The 25,869-nt window shown below is 35.3% G+C and overlaps 4 protein-coding genes across 4 annotated transcripts; 1 reads left to right on the top strand and 3 right to left on the bottom strand.

Annotated features, from left to right (window-relative positions):
• Positions 1–1,769: 1,769 nt before the first annotated feature.
• LOC136973830 (uncharacterized) lies at positions 1,770–2,626 on the bottom strand. The gene is made up of 5 exons (XM_067268611.1): positions 2,498–2,626; positions 2,348–2,415; positions 2,179–2,283; positions 2,023–2,052; positions 1,770–1,942 (listed from the first exon to the last, which is right to left on the bottom strand). Exons 1-5 carry the CDS (start codon positions 2,574–2,576, stop codon positions 1,859–1,861), a joined length of 366 nt encoding a protein of 121 aa, XP_067124712.1. The 5' UTR covers positions 2,577–2,626; the 3' UTR covers positions 1,770–1,858.
• Positions 2,627–4,691: 2,065 nt separating this feature from the next.
• On the bottom strand, positions 4,692–11,516 carry LOC136973865 (uncharacterized). Its single transcript, XM_067268645.1, has 2 exons — positions 10,458–11,516; positions 4,692–4,739 (listed from the first exon to the last, which is right to left on the bottom strand). The coding sequence occupies exons 1-2, from the start codon at positions 11,514–11,516 to the stop codon at positions 4,692–4,694; spliced, it is 1,107 nt and encodes a 368-aa protein (XP_067124746.1).
• Positions 11,517–17,911: 6,395 nt separating this feature from the next.
• Positions 17,912–18,823, top strand: LOC136973864 (putative nuclease HARBI1). Its single transcript, XM_067268644.1, has one exon. It carries the CDS (start codon positions 17,912–17,914, stop codon positions 18,821–18,823), a length of 912 nt encoding a protein of 303 aa, XP_067124745.1.
• Positions 18,824–19,214: 391 nt separating this feature from the next.
• LOC136973863 (uncharacterized) lies at positions 19,215–25,227 on the bottom strand. Its single transcript, XM_067268643.1, has 4 exons — positions 25,134–25,227; positions 24,912–25,046; positions 20,178–20,210; positions 19,215–20,070 (listed from the first exon to the last, which is right to left on the bottom strand). Exons 1-4 carry the CDS (start codon positions 25,225–25,227, stop codon positions 19,763–19,765), a joined length of 570 nt encoding a protein of 189 aa, XP_067124744.1. The 3' UTR covers positions 19,215–19,762.
• Between the last annotated feature and the right edge of the window lie 642 nt (positions 25,228–25,869).

The raw sequence follows: 25,869 nt of genomic DNA, 5'->3' as shown, positions 1-25,869 counted from the left end.
AAAAAGTTAATAAAGTTTTTATTAAAAAAATCTGGTTTTTTTGGGTCTCCCCACGTATGCTTGTTACTTTATTATAATCTCCGTTTACAGTATATTAAAAAAGTTAATAAAGTTTTTATTAAAAAAATCTGGTTTTTTTGGGTCTCCCCACGTATGCTTGTTACTTTATTATAATCTCTGTTTACAGTATATTAAAAAAGTTAATAAAGTTTTTATTAAAAAAATCTAGTTTTTTTGGGTCTCCCCACGTATGCTTGTTACTTTATTATAATCTCTGTTTACAGTATATTAAAAAAGTTAATAAAGTTTTTATTAAAAAAATCTGGTTTTTTTGGGTCTCCCCACGTATGCTTGTTACTTTATTATAATCTCCGTTTACAGTATATTAAAAAAGTTAATAAAGTTTTTATTAAAAAAATCTGGTTTTTTTGGGTCTCCCCACGTATGCTTGTTACTTTATTATAATCTCTGTTTACAGTATATTAAAAAAGTTAATAAAGTTTTTATTAAAAAAATCTAGTTTTTTTGGGTCTCCCCACGTATGCTTGTTACTTTATTATAATCTCTGTTTACAGTATATTAAAAAAGTTAATAAAGTTTTTATTAAAAAAATCTAGTTTTTTTGGGTCTCCCCACGTATGCTTGTTACTTTATTATAATCTCTGTTTACAGTATATTAAAAAAGTTAATAAAGTTTTTATTAAAAAAATCTGTTTTTTTTGGGTCTCCCCACGTATGCTTGTTACTTTATTATAATCTCCGTTTACAGTATATTAAAAAAGTTAATAAAGTTTTTATTAAAAAAATCTGGTTTTTTTGGGTCTCCCCACGTATGCTTGTTACTTTATTATAATCTCCGTTTACAGTATATTAAAAAAGTTAATAAAGTTTTTATTAAAAAAATCTGGTTTTTTTGGGTCTCCCCACGTATGCTTGTTACTTTATTATAATCTCCGTTTACAGTATATTAAAAAAGTTAATAAAGTTTTTATTAAAAAAATCTGGTTTTTTTGGGTCTCCCCACGTATGCTTGTTACTTTATTATAATCTCCGTTTACAGTATATTAAAAAAGTTAATAAAGTTTTTATTAAAAAAATCTGGTTTTTTTGGGTCTCCCCACGTATGCTTGTTACTTTATTATAATCTCCGTTTACAGTATATTAAAAAAGTTAATAAAGTTTTTATTAAAAAAATCTGGTTTTTTTGGGTCTCCCCACGTATGCTTGTTACTTTATTATCATCTCCGTTTACAGTATATTAAAAAAGTTAATAAAGTTTTTATTAAAAAAATCTGGTTTTTTTGGGTCTCCCCACGTATGCTTGTTACTTTATTATCATCTCCGTTTACAGTATATTAAAAAAGTTAATAAAGTTTTTATTAAAAAAATCTGTTTTTTTTGGGTCTCCCCACGTATGCTTGTTACTTTATTATAATCTCCGTTTACAGTATATTAAAAAAGTTAATAAAGTTTTTATTAAAAAAATCTGGTTTTTTTGGGTCTCCCCACGTATGCTTGTTACTTTATTATAATCTCCGTTTACAGTATATTAAAAAAGTTAATAAAGTTTTTATTAAAAAAATCTGGTTTTTTTGGGTCTCCCCACGTATGCTTGTTACTTTATTATAATCTCCGTTTACAGTATATTAACTGACTATTATTTCTGTTTATAGTTGTGATTTTTAAAAAACTTGATGCTGTTATTTTTTATTTACTTTGTTATCAGTTACTAACATTTGTAAATATCATTAAAAATAGGCTTCAACACATCAAATTTGAATTTATTTATTTAATAAACAAATTAGTACATTTTATAAATTTTTTTAATGTCTGTTTCAGAAATTTTTATCAAATTTCATTATTCGTAGGACTGTTTAAAACACGCACCGAAAACGTAATCTGTTTCTCTTTCGTCATTTCTGCTCGGAGTTCCGACGTTACTCTAAAATTTATATTAAAAATAAATTATATAAATATATATTTAAAAAATTAAATTAAAAAAAGATCTATATTTTTACTTACAGATGGATAATTATTCAGACATTCTTTCATCTAGATGTGAAATAAAATTAATGTTATCGTGTTGCAATACGAATGTTCATGTTTCGGGTAAGTTTAAATTAAAAATTAAATAAATAATTGAATATTTTATAAACTTAAAAATAATTTTAATCTTACATCTTCAAGATCTATTTCTTCTGAACACGTAAAATAGGCCAGAGCGTCGTATATATTCGTTATCTCCTTCACCAGTTTGATGCAGTTTGCAATGCGTAGATAATGCTAAAAATTCAAAAAGTTACTAAAAAACACCCCAAAAATCGATTAAATCTGTTTAATTACTCACGTTTTTGTAATATCGAGGTAAATTGTTTAACAAGCAATTCCAGAACGATAAAAGTTTCGAAGGTTGAACTGCAAGCAGAAGTATTTTTTTTATTTATTTTGGATTTACTAAAATTGCTTAATATAAATAAATGTGAATATTTATACTCACTGCAGATCTTCTCGACCATTGGAATCTGCGTAGAGATGTGGATCGAAGCGAATATACATAACAGCAGCAACAATTTCATTTTGAGTTATTTACGTTACAAATGCTGTAACTAATCTATTTCCTTTGCTATTTTCTCCTTCAAGTTAATCATTTTTGATGGAAAAATCACGTGACTTATATGTTTGATAATTTTTAAAAGTACCGATCGGTATTGCTATTAAATCGTACCGTATGGATAACCTTTCCTTCTAATTTAAAAGCCCCACCGACAACGTCTTACGATATTAATTAAAAGATGGGGTTCTTACTTACTATATTAGGTCAGCGCTGCCCAACTTATCATAGCCCGTGGGCCATATTTTCTTCATCAAACATTTCGGGGGCCAAGAAGGTTGATAAATGAAAAGTCAGTTTATGTTAATTAAAAAAATATTTTATTTATACTAAAAGAAAACTTTAAAATATTCGTAATATATTAATGAGAACATTGTGGTTGTAATTTTCATATAGTAAAATAATTTTAATTTTAATATTAATAACAATAATTTGGTAACATTAATTTATTCATAGTAAAATGTACTCGAGGGCCGTAAAAATAATTTGGCGGGCCGTATACGGCCCGCGGGCCGCCAGTTGGACAGCTCTGTATTAGGATATTGGTTAATATTATAATTTATTTTTGAAGTAATTTACTTGTTTTTATCTCGAAAATAATAAGTTAAACACGAAAACATAATTAAGAAATAATAATTTTCACTTGTTTAAGATTTATCCTTTATGAAATAGTTTTTATATTCGCTTTGCTGTCTGTCCATTTTGTTGTCTATTCACGAGAATTCTTGTATTAATTGTAGCCTTAAATTTAGTTTAATAAATTTATTTTTAATTAATTATTATATGTTAAATTATGATTTATAAAAATAATAATGAACGAATAAAGGGAATATTTAAATTTTCGATAAACTAGCTCAGTAGCGGACTCGGAAGTGAAGTACCTAAAGGGAAAGGTTAACTCAAAAAATAAATATATCTGAACAGTAATTGAATATTAATTACTTAAATAGTTGAATAATAATTATCTTTTATTACCACGTGCACGATGATTGTATGGAAGATGCGATAAACCATCTTTGCCATCATTAATGTTTTTAAAAACAGCGTTTTGAAGTTCGAACAAATAAATTTTAATTTTTTGGGGGGTGTATATCAATGGTGAAAGCGTAAACTCCTGCAAACCCCCTTGGATCTGCCATTGAGCTAATTCTACTGGAGTTTTCTAAATAGCCATACAGTATAAAAAACCTTGTTATGTAGCACAAATGAGGAGCATGCTATAGAAATGTCAGCATTTTTTTTTTACTTATGATTAAAATGAATTGAAAATTGTTTCTAATAAGCATTAAAAATTGTTTAGCAACATTAACGAGAAAAAAAGTATACTTCAACATTCTCACTTCTCTTCTATTTGAAAATGTACTGTACTTACCCTACATGTTGAAACTAATGAAAAATTTCGATTAAAAATATCCATTTTTTTCTATTACATTTAATTCTGATCCTAATTACTTAAATAATTTAGACATTTTTATTTCAGAAAGGAAATCATTATTATTTCCTTCCTTTGAGCATTGATTTCTTATCGGAATTTCCTACCTAATTGATAAAAGTTTTTTGAACCGCTGGACAAGGAGTTTTCACAGAGTAATATATATGCGGAGCAACCGACAATCATGCAACAGGCAATAATAACGGCACTGATGCTATTAAATTTTGGTGTTTAAAAGTCCAAGGGTTGGGGAGATAGAAGGGGTCGTGTCATATCACGAGTGGAATCGAAGTTATGATTTGATTTTACTCGAAAAATTATAAATGCTAATGTATTTATTTATTTTTATTTTATTAATTTTTTTATAAAATACATCTTTACTCTCAAAAGTAAGCTTTTTGTCGTAAATCATAACGTTGAATGCCGACCTATTAAAATTAATTTTTTTTTCGTTAAAGCTTCGTGTAGTCCACAAGTTAGTGTCCGACGTATTGCATGATAAATGATGAATGTTTGTTATCTCCTTCCCTGTTGGGCTTGGACATCATTTCTACATACTTGTGATTCTTCGATCTATGTAAAACAATTTTAGTGGAACGGAACACAACAGGAAGCCTGATTACACTTGTAATTTTTCATGAAATGGCTTCAATTTACCACTAAAATAGCTTTCTCATCTCTTTCCGACAGCGTCTTCTGTATTCCACATCGTTCATTTTAATCATAAGTAACCGGATCTTGTAGGTACTTTTGCACAACAACCTTTAGCTTTTCCAATTAGCCCAACGATTACGCGATCTGAATGTCACAATCTCGATGCTCCGTTATTTGTCATTTCTCCTGCTCTGTCAAGGATTTTCTGCACCCCATTTTCATCAAACATTACGTATAGGTATTATCGATGTATGCAAATAAGTTTATGTTACTGATTTCAGTTTATAAAATTGTATTTCTAATATTATTTTTATAGTTATTTAATCTTTTTTCGCCCTGTGGTAATAAGAGGGTCTTTTCTTTTAATAAGTCTATTACGTATTTTGGTGGGTCCACAATGGTTTGTGAGAGATGGGCCCGACTTATCCAGAAGATCTACTCCGGAAATATTCCTGAGATTTTTCGATCTCGAGTCTCAAAGAGCAGTGAGCTTTCGCCCGAGCCACTCGGTCGGACCGTCGAGCTCAATTTTCAAAAATTGTAGACCTATAAATTTCCATTTGCATCCATTTTTTCGCCTCTTCTTTCTTAATCTTGAGAACAAAATGAGACAGATAAAAGTCAAAACCGGATATGAAATGCTTAGCAGCAGAGGGCGCTGATTAACTGTGTATATGAACTTCCTGTTTGAACCGGTAGTTACGTTATTTCAATTCAAAAATTTTTCTTGTGAACGGAGTTGGATAAACGGCATAACTCTATTGTTAACAGGAAAATATGATGTACAGGGGCAAGGCTACTAAAATTGAGAACATTGTGACGATGTCACAATAAATAATAGCTCATTATTTTTATGTACTGTATAATGTTAAATATATTTTAAAACTTAATTTTTATCAAAATTATTTATTGTGACATCATCACAATGCAGGCATGTAATTTTTAATCATATTTTTAATTTATTTCATTTAAAATATATGCTCTCCATCTGAAATTAGTACTGTAGTGTCTTGCCCCTGTACATTATACTTTTCCGTTAGCATTAGAGTCATGCCGATCATCTATTAACTTCTTCCAGTTTTGAATTGAAATAACGTGACTTCCGGTTTGCATTGGACGTTCTTATATACTTAATCGGGTCTCCTGCCTCTAACGTTTCCATATCTGATCTCGTCTTTCATCTATGTAACTCCGTTCTCGAGGTTAATTAAGGAAAGACAGACAGACGACAGTGAGAATGTATAAGTCAACAATTTTTTTTTCAAATTGCAGCCCGATTAATGTGAAAATGGTATACTTGAGTTTTCCTAAACATTTTCCAGTAATATAGTGTTATAGAAATTAAAACAAAGGCAGTTTTTTAACTCTAACCGCAGCTTGCCCAGAAAGAGAAAGATTTGGCCTCTATTGCAGATAATAATAAACTATGCATTTTGTATTTAGGAGGCCGTTTCCGTTGTACGCTGACAATGAAATCGGTGTGACTGACTTTTCGCAATGACAGTCTCTAGCCTGTCACTTTCAGGATCTAATCTGAACAAACTCAGAAATTTATCACGGACGATCTGTCCTGGGTACGTCGGGGTCTACCAGTGGTCGAGTGGATAAAACCATTGAACATTGGTCGCGGGTTCGCGCCTCACCAGTGGAGTGGCCATGTGGAGTTTTTTCACATTAGTAACACCTAAATTGACACCAGTTTCCCATAAAAGGTTGGTTGGTTGGTAAAGGTTTTTTGGCACAAGGGCCACACAGGCCAAGCTGCGCCACAACATATGGTATAAATAAATACATAAATAAATAACAATAATAAATAGAATAAAATAAAAAACATGAAAGGAACAAAAAAACAAAGAACCGATAACGAAAATATATAACAGCTAAAATGTGTATAATAACCAGGTGTAAATGAAAATAAATAAATAAATAAACAATTAAATTTCTTTATAAATATTTGTGACTTTTAGAAAGTTCAATAATTTATGAAGGTTTGGCCTCTGGCCCAAAATCTCTTTAAAACTTGCATTTCCAAAATGCTGCCTACGAATCCTCTCAGAGGTAGTGCAATTGCTCAGTATGTCCTTAACACTTACAGTACAATTGCAATACTGACATACAGGCTGGTCATCATCCTTCAAAAGATATTGATGAGTCAGTCGAGTATGTCCAATTCTCAAACGAGTAAGAATGACCTCAGATCTCCTGTCATAGGGTTTCTTCTGTGTCCAATTTTCTATCATAGGTTTGATCTCGTATAGTTTATTGTGGACTTGTGCATTCCACACATTTTGCCATCTCTCCTCAAGTCGTTTTTTAACAACTAGCTTCAAGTCACCTCCTTCAATAAACATTGTATGCTGAGAAGGGCTTGCTGACTTTGCAGCTGCATCAGCTTCTTCATTTCCTCTTATACCTACATGGCCTGGAACCCAACAAAATTTTACAAAAATATTACTCGCAATAAGATGGCAAAACAGTTTGCGAATTTTAATCACTATAGAGTGAGAACTAGGTTCATGTGAGATCAAAGCCTGAAGTGCACTAACTGAGTCAGTGTAAATAACACAGCAACGATGACCTTTCCTGATTATATATTTTAAGGCTAGGTAAATAGCCTGCAACTCTGCAGTAAAGATAAAAGAATTCGATGCAATTTGTTCTGCCACGATCTCATCCTGGCAGACAAAAGCTGAGCCAACGTAATCAACCGATTTTGATCCATCAGTATAAATAGGAATTAAATTCCTGTCGTAGTGTTGAATTTCTGCAAAGTGATGCCTATAGATGTAGTCCGGGGTGGATTCCTTAGGAAACTGCTTTAAGCTAATGTCAACAGTTATCACAGGAGTTGACCAAGGTGATATATTATCAACCTCGGCCTGTGAAATGTTGCTTGTGTCCAGGTCAATCGTGCTGCTTACATTCTCCATTCTAATGTCAAATGTAGGGACACAACTTGGGCGAGCTGAAAATAATCTTTTCAGCTGAGTATCTGATACTCTACAATAAACTGAAGGTTTAGCCAGAGATTTCTGTTTAATGTAATAGGAGAGAGCAGTTGTCTTTGTTCTAAGAGATAGTGAAGGCTCATGAGCATCCACGTACAGACTTTGAACAGGAGAAGTTCGAAATGCACCAGTGCACAAACGCAATTCTTGATGGTGGATTGGATCCAGCATCCGAAGAGTAGATTCTCGCGCAGAGCCATAAACAACACATCCATAATCCAGCTTAGAGCGAACGAGGGCTCTATATATCCTAAGCATCGAACATTTGTCTGCTCCCCAGGATGAGCAGCATAATACCTTTAAAAAGTTCAGAGATTTTAAACATCTACTCTTCAAATTGCGCAAGTGTGGTAAGAACGTCAATTTATGGTCAAACACGACACCCAAAAATTTTGCTTCATTGACCATTGGGATTTTAACCCCATTTAGGTGAATTTCAGGGTCCAGGTGCAAACCACGCCTTCGGCAAAAGTGAATGCACGAGGTCTTCTCTACGTTAAAACTGAAACCATTGGTCTTGGACCAATTGTCTATGCGATTTAGGGAGGTTTGCAGTTGTCTTTCAATAAAACTCATGTTAGTAGACTGACAGGAGATCTGAAAGTCATCCACATACAAGGAGTGTTTCACACTAGGAGGAAGACACTTAGCTATGCTATTAATTTTGATTAGGAACAGAGTCACACTCAGAATAGAACCTTGAGGAACACCCTCTTCTTGTGTGAAAGGCCTAGACAAAGTGTTGCCCATCCTGACTTGGAATCTTCGATTCTGCAAGAAGTTTTTTATAAAAATTGGCAGATTACCCAGCAGTCCAAATTCATGCAGATCACGGAGTATTCCATATCGCCAGCAGCGATCATAGGCCTTCTCTATATCGAAAAACACAGACACTAAGTGCTGTCGTCTAACAAACGCTTCGCGTATAGATGTTTCAAGGTTTACTAGATTGTCTGTGGTACTTCTGTTCCTACGAAATCCACTCTGATGTGGTGAAAAGTAGTTCTTTTCCTCTAGGAGGAACATCAGGCGTCTGTTTACCATTCTCTCGAAAAGTTTGCAGAGACAACTAGTCAGAGAAATTGGTCTATAATTAGAGGGATTCTTGCAGTCTTTACCTGGCTTGGGAATGGGAATTATGATAGATAGCCTCCAAGAGTCAGGAAAAGTATGTTCTGTCCATATTCTGTTGAACAGATTCAGAAGGTTACTAAGGGAATTGTCTGACAGATTTTTAATCATGCTGTAATGGATTTTATCCGGCCCTACAGCAGTATTTCCCGAACGAGAGATTGCTGTACATAGTTCTATTCTGCTGAATGGCACATTATATTCCTCATTAGATGGAGAGTGGAAGTTTTGATATTGTTTTTCAGTTTGGACTTTATAAGCCTGGAAATTTGTTGTATACATAATATTGCTGGATGAAGACGAAAATGTTTCACCCAACAAATCAGCAATACCTTTTATGTCACTGATTATTGTGCCATTATTTTCCAGCATGGACAGAGAGTGAGAAGCATATTTCCCATTAATTTTATGGATTTTATCCCAGACTGCTTTTGAGCTGGTGGAAGATGTTATGCTAGAAACATACTTCCTCCAGGAATCCCTTTGGCTTTGCCTTCTTATTTTTCTGGCATTTGCCTTTGCTTTTTTAAAAGCAATCAAATTCTCAGCAGTGGGGTATCTTCTGAAAATCCCCCATGCTTTCTTTTGATTTTTAAATGCTGCCTCGCAATTCTGATCCCACCATGGTTTCGGATGTTTTGGATATCTGGTTGACGTTTTCCCCATTGTTTTTTCGGCTGCCTGAATAATACTGGAAGTGACAACTTCGACTGCATCATTGATATCAGCAGTATTGACCATTTCCTCAGTGATGTTAGCCAAAGAGGAAAATGCAGGCCAATCTGCCGTTTCAAATTTCCAGCGGGATGGACGGGCTGTTTCCAGTGACCACTTCCCAATATTTTTAAAATATAGAGGCAGAGAAAGCTGTGAAAGTGGATTAGATCCAACCTCCCATGTAAATGCTGAAAACAGATTTGGACTAGCTAATGATAAATCAATGGCAGTGAATGTTCTTGTTGGAGCATGGAAGTATGTCACTTCTCCAGTATTAAATATATACAATTGGTGATTTCCTATAAATCTCTCAATGGCCCTGCCACGACGATTGATGTCGGGACTGCCCCACATTGGATTGTGGCCATTGAAATCACCGAGTAGAAGGAACGGAGTCGGCAGTTGTTCAACCAAGTCATCCAATTCGTCCTCGTTGACTCTGACATCTGGTGGCAAGTATATGGAACAAACTGTGACAGTAACGCCAATTGAAATTCTGACTGCCACAGCTTACAGCTCTGTTGTTATTTGTACCGGTAAGGAAGGGATGTGGTTTGAAACCAGTATAGCCACACCTCCACTGGCGCGAGTGTGGCTATCACCATCCTTACGGTAGAGATCGAATCCTTTTAAAGAAATTTTTTCTCCAGGTTTTAGATGTGTTTCCTGGAGTGCCACGCAGAGAGATGTGGTAGATGATGTTAAATGTTTAATGTCAGAAAGTTGTTGCGGAAACCACGACAGTTCCATTGGATTATTTTATAATCCATTATGTGTTTGAAACAGCATTCTTTGCGAGTGTATCCCTCTTTAATTTAACAGGGGGTCTCTCTTTTGGAGGTGACATTGGTTTTGTAACCTCCACATTATTCTCTTCATCAGAGATATCAGAGAACTCGCTCACAGACTGAGTCTCTGATTTTTTAGATTTAGAGAGAGCTGCTTTCACTCTCTGTTTGTTTAATGGGTTCTTACTAGCCTTTTTAGAACCTAGGTTTCTCGTTATCACCCCTGTTTTAGGTAGGGGTGTTTTTTGTTTTGTATTGTCTTTTTCTGGTGTTTCTTTTGATGGGATCAGTAAACATTTTGCATGGCGAGTGAGAGATTCCTTTGGGGAAACAGAAATGTCTGTCTGAACTTCACATGTCTTTGTGGATTTCAGAGCAGCAGCAAATGTTTTTTGTCTCAGTGGTGCACTTGAAGTGACCATGCGACGTGCCTCTGGGTAGGGTAAGTTGTTTACTGTTTTTACACGCTGTATTTCTTTTTCTCTCTGCCATGAAGGGCATTTCCGGGAGTATGCAGGATGGGCATCTTTGCAGTTCACACAGCATGGGGTACTTTTACATTCGGTACTCTCGTGACCTTCAGTCCCACACTGTGCACATATGCTTTTCCCGTGACAGGATGTTTGTGAGTGTCCAAACCGCTGACATTTGAAACAACGCAGCGGGTTTGGGATATATGGACAAACTGAGCAACGTAGGTATCCTGCTGTAATGAAGGATGGCAATGTTGGCTTGTTGAAAGTAAGTATCAGGTGTTTGGTTGGTATCAACTTGCCATCTCGACGAATGGAAATGCGCCGGACAGCAACGACACCTTGATCTGAAAGACCGATCTGAATGTCTGATTCATCTTCAGACATCAGATCAATTTCAGATATCACACCACGTGATGAGTTTAGACTTCCGTGTGGTGTGACAGTGACTTCCATTTCTCCCAGAGTCTTTGTTTGCAGAAGTTTTGCCGATTGTTGTGGGGAAGCTGTTTCCACCAGTAAATCTCCCGATCTTAATTTTTGTATTTTTTTCAATTGTCCAATAGTTGATTCAAACAATTTTTGAATCAAGAATGGAGATGCTTTAGATAGAGGTTTTTCTCCAGTCGCATGCACTATTAAGTAAGCAGGGTGGCTGGAGGTCTGGTCTTTGGTCACTTGTTTTGTGGTTTTATGATCCATATTTAAGAATATATATTCAGCTCCTAGTGACCCCACCCACCACAGGGCCCAACAGAGGAATGTCGTCACATGGGAGATTCCCATAGACCGTCACACCAGGGTTTCCCAGGAGCTATACCCTCACAATACAGTCGAGAAGAGCACATCTTGTCTGACGTGTCTGCCCAGTCTGCATCGATCGGTTGACTCCAGGCTGAGGTCAAGAATGACTCAACGACCAGCCGATTGACTCAAACAGAGCCTGATTTCAGCCTCCCGTTTATCCGAAGCAGGGGCCAAAGCAGTGTGTTGGGGACGTTACGTTGCCCCTCAACTAACAGGATCTCCCTTTCCGGCATACGGGACACCACGCACGGCAAACACGTGGGTGGGCGTTCAGATCCCAGGGATGGTAAAGAAGGGTTACTAAACCATCTCTGGGAGGTCCCCTCACCACGGACAGGAACCCACATCGAGGGGCAATATGTTCTGAACTACTTCTGGATTATTGTACGGAATTTACGACAACATTAATGGATGCATCAGATCATTTTCCCACAATAACCAAATTTCGAATATCCTCAACAAAAGGAACTAATAAGCAAAATATAAATACTTCAAAAATAAAATATAAATTCTCAAAATATCGGAGAGAGATTGACAATCGACTTAAAGCAATTCCAGAAATTACAAGTACTAATAGTGAAAAAATATATAATTTAATAATAACTATATTAAACGAATACAAATGTATAAATAAAAATACTAGACCTAAGCAAGGATGGTTTGATTCAGATTGCTATAAAATGAAATTAACAAAACAAGCAACATTGAAAAAATTCAGGAAAAATTCAACAGTATTTAACCTCAACAGTTATAAAAAAACTAAACGAATGTATAATAAAATAATCTTCTTAAAACTAAAAAATTAAATTATTTTCGGAAAATAGAACAAAATTTAATTAAAAATAACAATAATGGCAGCATATTCTTGAATACAATACGAAGATTTTGGCCCAAATCATACCTAAATGGGAATACTGCTACAATAGACTTTAATTCCTGGAAACAATTTTATAATAGATTTCCACAAATTAATATGGAAATACCGTTAAACACAAGCATAAAAGTTTATGATGATATCCTGGATTCTGAATTTACAATAACTGAGTTGGAGGATGTTATTAGAAAATCAAAAAGCAAGACAACACCAGGATGTGATAATATTCCTATTGATTTCTTAAAAATATTATCAACTAGTTCTAGAATAATAATACTACATTTGTGTAATAGTATGTACAAATCTGCGTATTTTCCTGAATCCTGGAATTCAGCCATTATAACAATGATATATAAAAAGGGTAATCCGTTCTCTCCCAGCAACTATAGACCAATAGCATTACTACCAGTAATAAGAAAATGTTTTACTTCACTTCTTGCAAATAAATTTAAGTTATGGACTAGAACAATGGGACTGGAAGCTGAATTTCAATATGCATTTACTACTAATAAAGGAACCGAACTTGCAATTTTTACTTTATTAATGATAATTCAACTCTATCTTTTAAAAAAACATAGGAAAATATATGCTGCCTTTATCGACATCCAAAAAGCATTTGATTCAATATATGTGCCTTTATTGATACACAATCTCAAATCCAGTGGTGCAAGTACTCAATTTACTTCAGTAATTTCAAAATTATATCTAAATTATATTATTAAGATAAAACAAGACAACAATATTTTTCAAAATTTACATTTACTTCGTGGAGTCCTCCAAGGTGATCCCTTATCTCCATATTTATTTAATTTCTATCTTATTGGTATCGATCGTCTATTCACTGAACTAACCGATGGAATTACAATAGGAAATAGAACTTATCATTATATTCTTTTTGCAGACGACCTCGTGCTCCTGGTTCCAACAAAAATTTCACTACAAAGGAAAATAAATCAACTTAATAAATTTCTACAATCATTATATTTAACAATAAATCCTTCCAAAACGAAAATAATTATATTTCATAACAACTGTAAGATATCTGAAAATAATACTAAAATATACCATGAAAATATCCTTCTACAAACGGTAAATGAAATAGATTATTTGGGAGTCAGGTTTGAGTGGAACTTATCCTTTAGGGCACATTTTAATAAAATAAAAATAAAAGCAAAACAAGCTATTGATAATTTGTTATTTCTATGCTCTAGGTTAAAAACTACAAACTTGAAAATTCACATTAAACTATTTAACTCAACAATTGTTCCAATAATATATTATGCAAGCCCAATATGGTGTTTAGATTATATTTATAAATTATAAATTCTTCATGTTTATTATTTACGCAAACTATTTCAATTGGAGAGAACAACTCCAGGTTATGCTGTGAGACATGAAGTAAATAGAATTTGGTTTTTTCCCTTTGTTTTAAAACGTATTATTAAATTTTACTATAGAATTAAATTTAAAAACGATAGTACAATAACATATCTTCACCATCAAAATATTATTCATAGTAAAGATCAAAAATTCAAACAACTATGGCAATACAAATTAAATCATATTTTAAATAGTTTTGGTACATCAATACTATTGTTCAATGATAATATCAATGATTGGAAAATTGGTTACTCCCTTCTGATAGATTCTGCAATTTCACAAGCAATAAAAAGAGATCAAGATTCATTATATCAAAGCAGTTATCATTCATGGTATATTAAATTATTGCAAATTCCATCCTTACAACTTTATATGTTTCTACCAATAAATCTTAATGTGAAGCGTCTAATAATTCAACTCCGCTTAAATATTCTGTGTTTATTAATAATAAATATATTGACCTAACGAGAAACTATTGTCCTTTATGCAAATCTAAAGAATTTTCACTACTCCACTTAATTCAAAGCTGTAAAGATCTTCTAAAACTACGCAATTACTATAATATAAACCAAATACGTCAAACTAATTCAGAACTGGAATTTAAATCAAATCTGAAAAATCTTAATAAAATGGATTTATATAAAATTTACAATTATTTTGTAAAAGTTTCAGAAGGATACTATTTGTCAAATCAAAATTAATGTTTGTGCAATTATCTGCTGTCGTGGGAAAGCAGATGACTCACTACATTTGTAAACATAATTGATGTTTACAAATAGTTAAACTATATGATGTATATACGTGTATATTAATAAAGTATTGATTGATTGATTGATTGATTTTTGGATCAAGAAAGGCATAGATAGAGGCTTTTCTCCAGTTGCATGGACTACTAAGTACGCTGGTTGACTGGAGGTCTTTTCATTTGTTTTAATTGTTGGCTTATCTGGATTTTTTGTTTTTTGAGAATCCATTATTAAGGAATAACCATTCAGCTCCTAGTGACCCCACCCACCACAGGGCCCAATAGGGGGATGTCGTCACATGGGAGATTCCCATAGACCGTCACACCAGGGTTTCCCAGGAGCTATACCCTCACAATACAGTCGAGAAGAGCACATCTTGTCTGACGTGTCCACCCGGTCTGCATCGATCGGTTGACTCCAAGCCGAGGTCGAGAATGACTCAACGACCAGCCAATTGACTCAAATGGAGCCTGATTTCAGCCTCTCGTTTACCCGAAGCAGGGGCCAAAGCAGTGTGTTGGGGACGTTATGTTGCCCCTCAACTACCAGGATCCCCCTTTCCGGCATACGGGTCATCACGCACGGCAAACACGTGGGTGGGCGTTCAGATCCCAGGGATGGTAAAGAAGAGTTACTAAACCATCTCTGGGAGGTCCCCTCACCACAAACAGGAACCCACATCAAGGAGATTATAATTAATGATTATTAGCAAAAAATGGCATCTTTTGAAATCTTTAAATAATTTTATTATTGTTATTTCCATTCTAGAACGAGCTATTTTATTTTTATTTACCATTTTGAAATGTTAAGAATTTTATCTTTTTTCTAATTTTTTATTGATATTAAAAGGCGATAATTATATTTAAAACACAAATTTCATAGTGCCCAAAGTTACTGGGTCAGAGATTAAGCAATTTTAAAAATTGTTCTAAATCTGAAATTCTGGGAAAAAATTCGAAAAGAACAGTTGGAGAAAAATTACAACTGAACAAAGTTAAAACTGAAACTTCATCTTTATTGCCCAGAAAAGGTATATTTTTTAAACATTATTAGATGTATCTATAAACTAATTGTTATTAAATCAATCATTCTTTATTTTGAAAAATATCCAAGAGTTGAAACCTTTTTTTTGAAACCTAAAATATATAAATGTATAATTAATTACCGGTATATTTTGGGAAATAAAGTTTAGAATAATTAATTATTCTGCTAAACGTTTGTTTAGCAGAATAGATAAGCTTTCTCAGCGTTAAGGTGTGTTGACTTTATAAAGTTAAAGAATCTGAGTGTGAATAGGAGAGTAATAATGGCATCACCGGCCTGTTTATATAAGAGCTATAGAAAACCAACAGTAAAAATTACAAAGATGGATTCCAAATTAGAATTCTTAAAAAGATTTTATTTATTTTTACTTATTGTATTAATTTCGTTATACTTGTTTACTTAATTTGATTTCAATATATCATCATACATTCCAATATAATCTAAATTTAAACGTATTATTCGAAAAGCCATTGATTCAAACGTATTTAACTTGATGATGGCCCATGGAATGGGTTGAAAATGTTTGTTTAGCAGAATAAATAAGCTTTCTCAGCATTAAGGTGTGTTGACATTATCTTGTCTTTAAACTTGTGCGCATTAAAACATTTTATTTAATAAAGTTTTAAAATATATAAGTTGTACACACAAAAAAACTTTTTTTAATATCCCAGTATGAACAGATTTAAACAAAACGAACGTTCGTTTTGTATAAATCTGTTCATAAAAAAAACATTAAAATTACTTAGATTACAACAGTAATAATGATAATAATAGTAGTAGCAACAACAACAACAATAATAATAATTATTATTATCCCCCCTTTTTTACCTTCTTAAGTATTACACATAAAAGCTTAAACTCTGATCTGACTTTATAATAATTAAAAGAAAAAAATAGAAAAGAGAGAAATTCAAGATGAAATAATGTAGATTTATATCACTTAACTAATTGCCTAAATCTCAAAACTAGGGGCAAACACAACAGTCCAGATTTACAGGAGAAAAAAACATTCTAAACGCATTGTATTATACCAGGGATGGGCTACCTTTTTCTAAGGGCCATATTTGAAACTTTTGAAGTGAAACGGGCCGCACATAAGAAAAAAAAAAACCATGGGTAAATCGCAAACTTAAGTCATTACTAAAGAAAATAATCAGAATAAATTTGATATATATCAATTCTTTTTTTCTTCTGGAAAGGTTTAGCAAAACTGTATGGAAATAAGGCCTTGGAGAGTTCCTAAGGGCAGAAAGAGTAAAAGAAAATATATATATATATATATATATATATATATATATATATACTGTATATATATATAGAAAATTATCAAATAGAATTAATATTGAATTTTTGAAATATTAAACTATTTTATCGAATTAATAATTATAATTAATGATTATTAGCAAAAAATGGCATCCTTTGAAATCTTTAAATAATTTTATTATTGTTATTTCCATTCTAGAACAAGCTATTTTATTTTTATTTACCATTTTGAAATGTTAAGAATTTTATCTTTTTTTTCTAATTTTTTATTGATATTAAAAGCTGATAATTATATTTAAAACACAAATTTCATAGTGCCCAAAATTACTGGGTCAGAGATTAGGCAATTTTAAAAATTGTTCTAAATCTAGAATTCTGGGAAAAGAATTCGAAATTAAGAAAAGGTTCGAAGAGAAGAATTACAAAATTACATTAAAACTGAGTTTGTCACTTTCCGTACGTTTCTATATTCAACGGTTGACTCAACAGTAAATTTTCCGTTGAGTCCCTCCGTTGAACGATCTGACGTCACGTTTTGCAGAAAAAAGAAACGCTTTCATTGAGAGTAGTGTTGAGAGGTCGCTTTTCAAGATGGCTGACTTAAGTAACGAGAAGGTGGCGATTGTGACTGCTTTGTTAAATAATATTTCTGAAAGTAGAGGGGGTTATGAGATGTTTTTTAAATTAAAAAAAAGATAACAAAGATATTCCATTTCTGTATGCTGCAGTTGAAAAATCGAAGAAAGCCAAAATAGAAGGCTATGTCGAAAATATCGTTCCTAGATACAGCGATATGGACTTCTCATTTTCGTCAATGAGCGAAGTCTCATTTTCGTCTTTCTAGAAGCACTGTCCAAGTAAGTCTATGCTAATTGTTAGCTGTAGTAACTATCTACAGAAAAATTGCTTTATTCGGCATTTTGAGCTTTTTATTAATATTTAATTGTGTTATACTACAATATAATATTTTATTTTAGAGGTTAATGGAACAGTTTCCTGAAGAAAGGACTGGCCCTGGTCGAGCTGGACTAAGAGAAACATCACTACAAACAGTTGTTTTGATGTCACTATGGTTATTAGGCAATCAGGAGTCGTTTCGTGGTGTTGCAGACAGATTTGGAATAAGCAGAGGACATGCCTATAGAGAATTTGTGTATTTTATTAAAACTGTCTCCTCGTTAAGGTCTAAAATTATTGTTTGGCCTAACGGCGAAAAAGCTAAAAGCACCATAAGGAGCTTTAAGACCTTACGAGATATAAGCTTTCCAGATGTAATTGGATGCATAGATGGAGCCCATATATCAATATCAGCCCCAAAAGCATCAAAAAATGCATATTTTAATAGAAAGCAATATACATCTGTAATTCTCCAAGCAGTATGTGACTCTAAATTATTGTTTACAGATGTGTTTGCAGGGTGGCCAGGATCTTCTCATGATTGCAGAGTTTGGAGCAACTCACCACTTGCTGAAGCCCTGGAAAAAAATCATCATATGATTCCAGAAGGGGCCCATCTCCTTGGAGATGGAGCTTATCCACTTTCTTTAAATATGATGATACCATATAAAGACAATGGTCATTTGACAAGGAAAGAGAAACTTTTTAATCAAATTTTAAGTTCGAGCAGGGTCGTCATTGAACAAGCGTTTGGACAATTATTTGGGCGATTTAGAAGACTAAACCACTTGTTTATGTTTCGAGTTGATCGAATCCCCCAAGTTATTGTAACAGCGTGTATTCTACATAATTTATGTATATTAGAAAATGATGAATTTTTAGACATGTTTGATAATGTTTCTGCATCATCTTGGAATACAACTGTCCCCGGAAATGTTACCCAAAGACCAGAAGTGAATAGAGATGATGCAGTAAAAAAAAAGAGAACAAATTGCTAATAGATTATTTTTACTGGCAAATTGTTAAGAGAAATTTGTTTGCTAAATTACATTATGTATTAGAATTGTTGTATATAATTAACATGTAGGTTTCTGTAATATAATAAAACTTACTCTTATATTGGTATAATGAGAGTAAAAGAAATGAAATTGTAATCTTTGTCTACTTGCCCTAAGTTTGTCAAACAGATAAATATTTTATTAATGTAGTGTTTACTAGTATACATAATCGGTAACTTCTTATGAATTATGTGATTTACAAACATTACAATATAAATCTTTTAGATTATATTAAATATTTATTCTATATCAACTATGTTTATCTCTATACTGGCTGAAATCTATTGAATCTACAGAAAAAAGTGTTTTATTAAAAGATACTATCCATGAGCCTTTGCAATGTTGGTAAAACACATATCATCTTATATTTAATGCACAAACTTAAAAATATACGTATAATACCAAGAACCAGTAATAATAACTAAGAAATTGAATATGCTGAAACCTCCCTAAAACTTCCATCTAAAGTTTATTTCTAGATAATCCACAAATTAAAGAATAAATCAAAATTATAGTTATAAACAATATATATATTTATTTTGTATAAAAATATGTACATAAAAGCAGTTATTTTTTCAATATTTGTAATAATTCCTTCATAACTTTAAGTTTTTCTTCTTCCATCTTTTGGAACTCCCTCCAATGTCTCTCTTCTCTTTCTTCTTTTTCTTTATCTTCTTTTTTCTTATCTTCAACATATTTCTTAAACCATGCTGGAGGTTCTTCTTTTGAGAGTTTTGGTTTTTTTGGTTTTGGAATATCATTTTGGTCATTAGAGGATGAGGGAGAATTGTGACAAGAAGTAGAGTTTTCAGAAGAATTCAATGTGTTTGTTGAAGGTGAAGGTTGTTGGGAGTAGATAGGGCTGGGAAGAGAAGACTACAGTGTCTCTGCTGGCGGAGATATATTTGTTTTATAACCATATTTTTCATCAAAAAGTTGAAAATATGGCCAGGTGATGCAACCTTCACCACTCTTTCTGGCCCTGTCTTTATTTTTTCTGTACGTTGCCAACAAATTTCTCCATTTCATGTCACAATCTTCTGCAGTTAAAGTGTATCCTTGTGACTCCATTATGCCCTTTATTTTTATCCATAATTTTTTTTTATTTCCTGGCTTTCCAAACTGCTCCTCAATTGCCAGTCTTTCTGAAATTAGTAATCTGATCATGGCATCTGTCCATATATCTGTAAAATTGGAAATAAAAAAATGTCAAGATTAGTTACACTAAAATTATTTCTGATTTTATGACATGCTCATTTGCTGGAAGACAGATGCTAAATCATATGCTTACCTCTTTTCTTCGTTGAATAATTTTGATCCTTTCCTGTTAATGTAATACAAAAAGTAATAAATAAAGTAATTCATGTGTGGCGCCCGTCGGCAAGAGCCGATTCGAACCGACAGAGGGCGCAGAAAAAAGAGAAAACGGTAAACTTCGAACTGGTCACGCACTTCCTGACCAGTGACTACGGAGAGCGGACATCTTAAAACACGAACAACTCCAACCTCGGCCGACGCCAATTGTAGTCATATTGTATTATACGTCATTGTATAAAATATAAATAAAGGAAAGGATATTGATATCCCGACTGGATTTCCTTCATCCGCATCGGACGAATTTTATCGGCGACAAATACCCCATAACTGGTGACCCGAACAAAGAAGACACGTGCCTCACAAGGATAATCCATCTCCATTGTACAACCACAAGAGTAGAAGAACGAAACTTAACTATTTTTTGTAATTCAATAAGGTCAGTGACAATTCTATACCTTTATTTTCGGAAAATTTCGTTAACCGATATAATGGAGTCAGCCGGCGTTCCGCAAATTTCTCGAGTGGCAGTCAAACCACCTCCATTTTGGAAGAACAAACCCTCTCTCTGGTTCGCTCAACTTGAAGCTCAGTTCGCCATCGCTAACATATCCGCCGATACAACCAAATACTATTACGTAATCTCAACACTAGAGTTGGATATTTTAGAATCGGTGCACGACCTGGTAACCAAACCTCCCGAAAGTAACAAGTACGACACCATAAAAAATAGACTGATCAACATATATGCAGAGAGTCAAACATCTAAACTACAAACACTATTACAAGGACTTGAATTGGGCGACCAGCGCCCGTCGCACTTACTAACTAAGATGCGTGACCTTGCAAGCGGACACTTCAGTGAAGATATACTTAAATCGCTGTGGCTCCGAAGACTTCCGGAGAATATCCAGGCTATTCTGGCGGCCTCGACTGAAAATCTACCACAACTCGCCACAATGGCTGACAAAATACAGGAAGTTAACACCATCAGACACACACCAATCAGTCGAGGGGAGCAATTCTGTATCGACAACCCGATCGAGAAACAGCTACAAGACTTGGCATCGCAAGTGAATGAACTCTTTGCCTTGGTGCGAGCACCACGCTACCAACATCAACCGCGGTACAATTCCCGAAACCCCCAAGGCTCACACAGACGAAGCCCATCTCGTGAGCGACGCCGTTACAGGGAACCAGAAGGTGGCTTATGCTTCTATCACACCAACTTTGGAGCAAATGCAAAAAAATGCACCCCACCTTGTTCATTCCAGGGATCGGGAAACTAGACGGGCAGCTCCCTGCGGCCACAGAGAGCAAATGCCAGGTTGATAGAATCTTTATGGCCGATCCTTTGTCTCAACTTCGCTTTCTGATCGACACAGGAGCGGACGTATCAGTCATACCAAAAAAATTCACAAACCATTCTGTACAACCAGGAAAACTCACCCTCTACGCAGCAAACGGCACCCAAATTGCAACTTACGGAACCAAGTTACTCACGATAAACTTAAACCTTCGCCGAGCCTTTTGCTGGCCCTTCATCATTGCTGACGTTGCGCAACCCATCTTGGGCGTCGATTTCTTGAAACACTATAACCTCCTCGTCGATGTAAAACATAATTGTTTGATCGATGCCACAACCAAACTTACATCAAAAGGGATGGCAACAAAAAAACTACCAACCTTCACCAACATCACAGTTGTGTCCGGCGACTCACCGTATCACAAACTATTGGCCCAGTTCCCTCATATCACCAACCTGTCACGTTTGGACAAACCAAAACAAAGAGCTCAAGTTTACCATCACATAGAAACACAGGGCCCACCTGTGTTTAGCAAACCACGTCGTCTATCTCCAGACACTCTCCTCGCTGCTCGCAAAGAGTTCGAATTTATGATGGCACAGGGGATCATCCAACCATCAAAGAGTGCATGGGCCAGTCCCTTACATATGGTAAGAAAACCAAATGGAGACTGGCGGCCATGCGGGGACTATCGCCGCCTCAACGCAGTTACACACCCTGATAGATACCCGTGCCACACATACAAGACTGTATGCAATTATTGCATGGTAAGAAGATATTTTCCACCCTGGATCTGGCAAGAGCATACCACCAGATACCAGTCAATCCAACGGACGTACCTAAGACGGCCATAACTACGCCGTTCGGATTATACGAGTACCTATTCATGCCGTTTGGACTGCGAAACGCGGGACAGACCTTTCAACGATTTATCCACCAGGTGCTACGCGGACTTAACTTCTGTGTCCCATATTTTGACGACGTCCTAGTTGCATCTGTAGACAAGGACGAACATCTGCAACATCTCCGTCAAGTTTTCACACGACTGCAAGAACACGGGCTTACCCTGAACCCATCAAAATGTACCTTCGGCCAAACTTCTGTATCTTTTCTCGGATGCCTAATCACCCCTGCTGGCATACAACCTTCACCTGAGAAAGTCCAGACCATTAAAAATTTCCCACGACCACGAACAATTGCTGAACTACAACGTTTCGTGGCAATGTTAAATTTTTACCGTCGCTTTCTTCCAAATGCTGCAGCTATCCAAGCACCCCTATACGATGTTTTGAAGAGCGGCAGAAAAAATGACAAACGCACTATCCAGTGGACCGAAGGGATGACAACCGCATTCAACAAGTGCAAATCCGACTTGGAAAAAGCGGCCACGCTTGCATTCCAACCGAGTGACAGCAAACTTTCCTTAATGGTCGACGCATCGGACCTTGCCATTGGATCCGTCCTGCAATGCCATACCGACCAAGGCCCACGACCGCTTGCCTTCTTCTCTCGCAAGCTATCCGACACAGAACGAAAATACAGCACTTATGACAGAGAGCTCCTTAGCATATATTCATCCATCAAACACTTTCGGCATCACCTCGAAGGAAGACAATTCACTATTCTGACTGACCATCGACCACTGACCTTTGCCCTCAATAAGAAATCTACATCCTGTTCCCCTCGACAACTCCGACAACTTGACTTCATCGCTCAATTCAGCACCGACATCAGACATATCCATGGAGCTCACAACACTGTAGCTGACACTCTCTCTCGAATCAACAACATTCAGTTACCTTCCTCCTTAGACTTCACCGCAATAGCACAGGAACAAAACAACGACGAAGAACTTAAAAAACTACTATCTACCCAACAATCTTCCTTACAGCTACAACCTCTCACTCTGAATTCCGAACTACAAATCATGTGTGACACGTCAAATAATAGAATACGGCCATACATCCCGATTAACTTTCGCCGTGAAGTCTTCGACTCCGTCCACAATCTCTCTCACCCAGGCACTCGTGCAACCCGGAAACTAATTCAGGAACGCTTTGTATGGCCAGCCATGCTCAAGGATACCAATCAGTGGTGCAGAACATGTATAACTTGTCAGCGGAATAAAATTAACCGCCACATTCGAAGCCCATTACAACAGTTCGACCTACCCAAACAACGATTCGACCATGTACACATGGACATCGTGGGACCACTCCCCCATCAGACGGATTCGTATACCTCCTTACATGTGTCGACCGATTCACACGTTGGCCGGAGGCCACACCAATCCCGGACATAACAGCAGAAACTGTGGCAAAGGCGTTCATATCAACATGGGTAGCTCGTTTTGGAGTCCCTTCCATCATAACAACCGACCAGGGGCGACAGTTTCAGTCCCAGCTCTTCATGTCACTCACTGCCCTCCTTGGAATTAAACGAATCCGCACTACCCCCTATCACCCATCATCAAACGGGCTAGTAGAGCGATTTCATCGTACACTTAAGCAAGCCCTACGATGCAGTAATCACAACCGTTGGACAGAAAGCCTCCCTACAGTCCTACTTGGGCTCCGCTCCACGTTTAAACCGGACGTCGGGGGCACTTGCTCAGAAATGGTATACGGAACGACTCTACGTCTACCAGCCGACTTCATACAGCCTACAAATAACAACTCTCTTGAGCCACCTATCTTCCTGCAGCGCCTCCGCAATATTATGAACAATTTTTCGCCAGTTCGAACATCTGCACATGATAAAATTATCACCTTTCTACATCCCTCAATAATGGAATGTTCCCACGTATTTGTTAGAAATGATTCCGTCAAAAAACCCCTACAAGCTCCCTATGATGGCCCTTACCAAGTTATAGCACGATCCAATAAACATTTCACCATACTAATAAAAGGCAGAGATGCCGTCATCAGCGTGGATCGGCTCAAACCAGCATTCATCGATACAACCACAAACGATACATCCAATCCACCGGTCAACAAAACAAGCCATCCTGTCACACCGACGCAACCACCAATCACCACGACCCGGTCAGGACGTCACGTCCGCTTCAACCCCCGGTACCTCTGATCACCATATCGTTGTCACTGGGGGGGAGCACTGTGGCGCCCGTCGGCAAGGGCCGATTCGAACCGACAGAGGGCGCAGAAAAAAGAGAAAACGGTGAACTTCGAACTGGTCACGCACTTCCTGACCAGCGACTACGGAGAGCGGACATCTTAAAACACGAACAACTCCAACCTCGGCCGACGCCAATTGTAGTCATATTGTATTATACGTCATTGTATAAAATATAAATAAAGGAAAGGATATTGATATCCCGACTGGATTTCCTTCATCCGCGACAAATACCCCATACATGTAAGTATTATTCGAAAAAAAAATTTTACCTGTATCATTTTCTATATTAGATGTATCTTCAATAAGTTTGATTTCTTCTATATTTAAGTCATTAGGCAAACCTAAAGACGGCCAAATATGTGTTCTGATCAAATTTTTAAAGAATTCATTGAGATAATTGGCCTCTGGAAAAAAAAAAAAAAAGCTTAGTCTTTCAATACTGACCAAATTATCCAATATAATCGTACAATCACGTTTTATCATATATATACCTTTCAATAATCTGTCCGCTATTACATCGTCCAAAGCAAGAGTGAATCGATAATTTCTATACAAAAAGTTTATTTGTTTCATGGAAGCCGCCATGTTAGTTCGTTGAACTACTCAACAGCGTTTAAGGCCGTTGAGTCCATTGAGCTCAACGATGAAACAGCGCTGACGTCACTAATCTCAACGGACAACTCAACGGTCTATTTAGAAACGTCGTTTTCTCGCCGTTGAGTCAACCGTTGAATATAGAAACGTACTGTTTGTTTATTGTCCAGAAAAGGTATATTTTTTAAACATTTTTTAAACATTGATGTATCTATCAACTAATTGTTATTAAATCAATCATTCTTTAATTTGAAAAATATCCAAGGGTTAGATATTTTTGAAACCTAAAATATATAAATGTATAATTAATTTATACTACTATATAAAGACAATGTATTTTTTGTTTGTGACCACTAACCGTGAAAACTACTGAGCCAATAGTTACCAAATTTTAACTGTAGCATCTTTATGATCCCCGGAATGTTCACCACTAATCAAACTTTCAGATTTATTATTAATTAAATAAAACTGCAACGGATTTTTGTCTGTCTGTTTGTCTCTCTCTTCACTGGATGGCGACACACGAATTAGTACTTTCTGTCTATAAGAAAAGTCCATTATATTGAAGTTTACTTTTATATTTGAAGAACTGACATTAAATTATAATTAGTTAATTAGCAAAATCTTCGATGA

This window comes from Centruroides vittatus, unplaced genomic scaffold, assembly GCF_030686945.1.
Source record: "Centruroides vittatus isolate TY-2023 unplaced genomic scaffold, ASM3068694v2 contig_329, whole genome shotgun sequence".
NCBI lineage: Eukaryota > Metazoa > Arthropoda > Arachnida > Scorpiones > Buthidae > Centruroides > Centruroides vittatus.
This window is presented reverse-complemented; position numbering and strand designations above follow the sequence as displayed.

Bases quoted from the DNA above. Each gene is read 5' to 3' on its own strand.
- LOC136973830 (XM_067268611.1), bottom strand. From the start codon at position 2,576: ATGAAATTGTTGCTGCTGTTATGTATATTCGCTTCGATCCACATCTCT. The intron at 2,416-2,497 runs GTGAGTATAAAT...TTCTGCTTGCAG, and splicing joins AATGGTCGAGAAGATCTGCA to TTCAACCTTCGAAACTTTTA. The intron at 2,284-2,347 runs GTGAGTAATTAA...TTGAATTTTTAG, and splicing joins TACCTCGATATTACAAAAAC to CATTATCTACGCATTGCAAA.
- LOC136973865 (XM_067268645.1), bottom strand. From the start codon at position 11,516: ATGGATCATAAAACCACAAAACAAGTGACCAAAGACCAGACCTCCAGC. The intron at 4,740-10,457 runs GTGAGCGAGTTC...TGTGGAATACAG, and splicing joins AAAAATCAGAGACTCAGTCT to AAGACGCTGTCGGAAAGAGA.
- LOC136973864 (XM_067268644.1), top strand. From the start codon at position 17,912: ATGGAACAGTTTCCTGAAGAAAGGACTGGCCCTGGTCGAGCTGGACTA.
- LOC136973863 (XM_067268643.1), bottom strand. From the start codon at position 25,227: ATGGCGGCTTCCATGAAACAAATAAACTTTTTGTATAGAAATTATCGA. The intron at 20,211-24,911 runs GTAAAATTTTTT...TTACATTAACAG, and splicing joins TAATATAGAAAATGATACAG to GAAAGGATCAAAATTATTCA. The intron at 20,071-20,177 runs GTAAGCATATGA...CCAATTTTACAG, and splicing joins TTATTCAACGAAGAAAAGAG to ATATATGGACAGATGCCATG.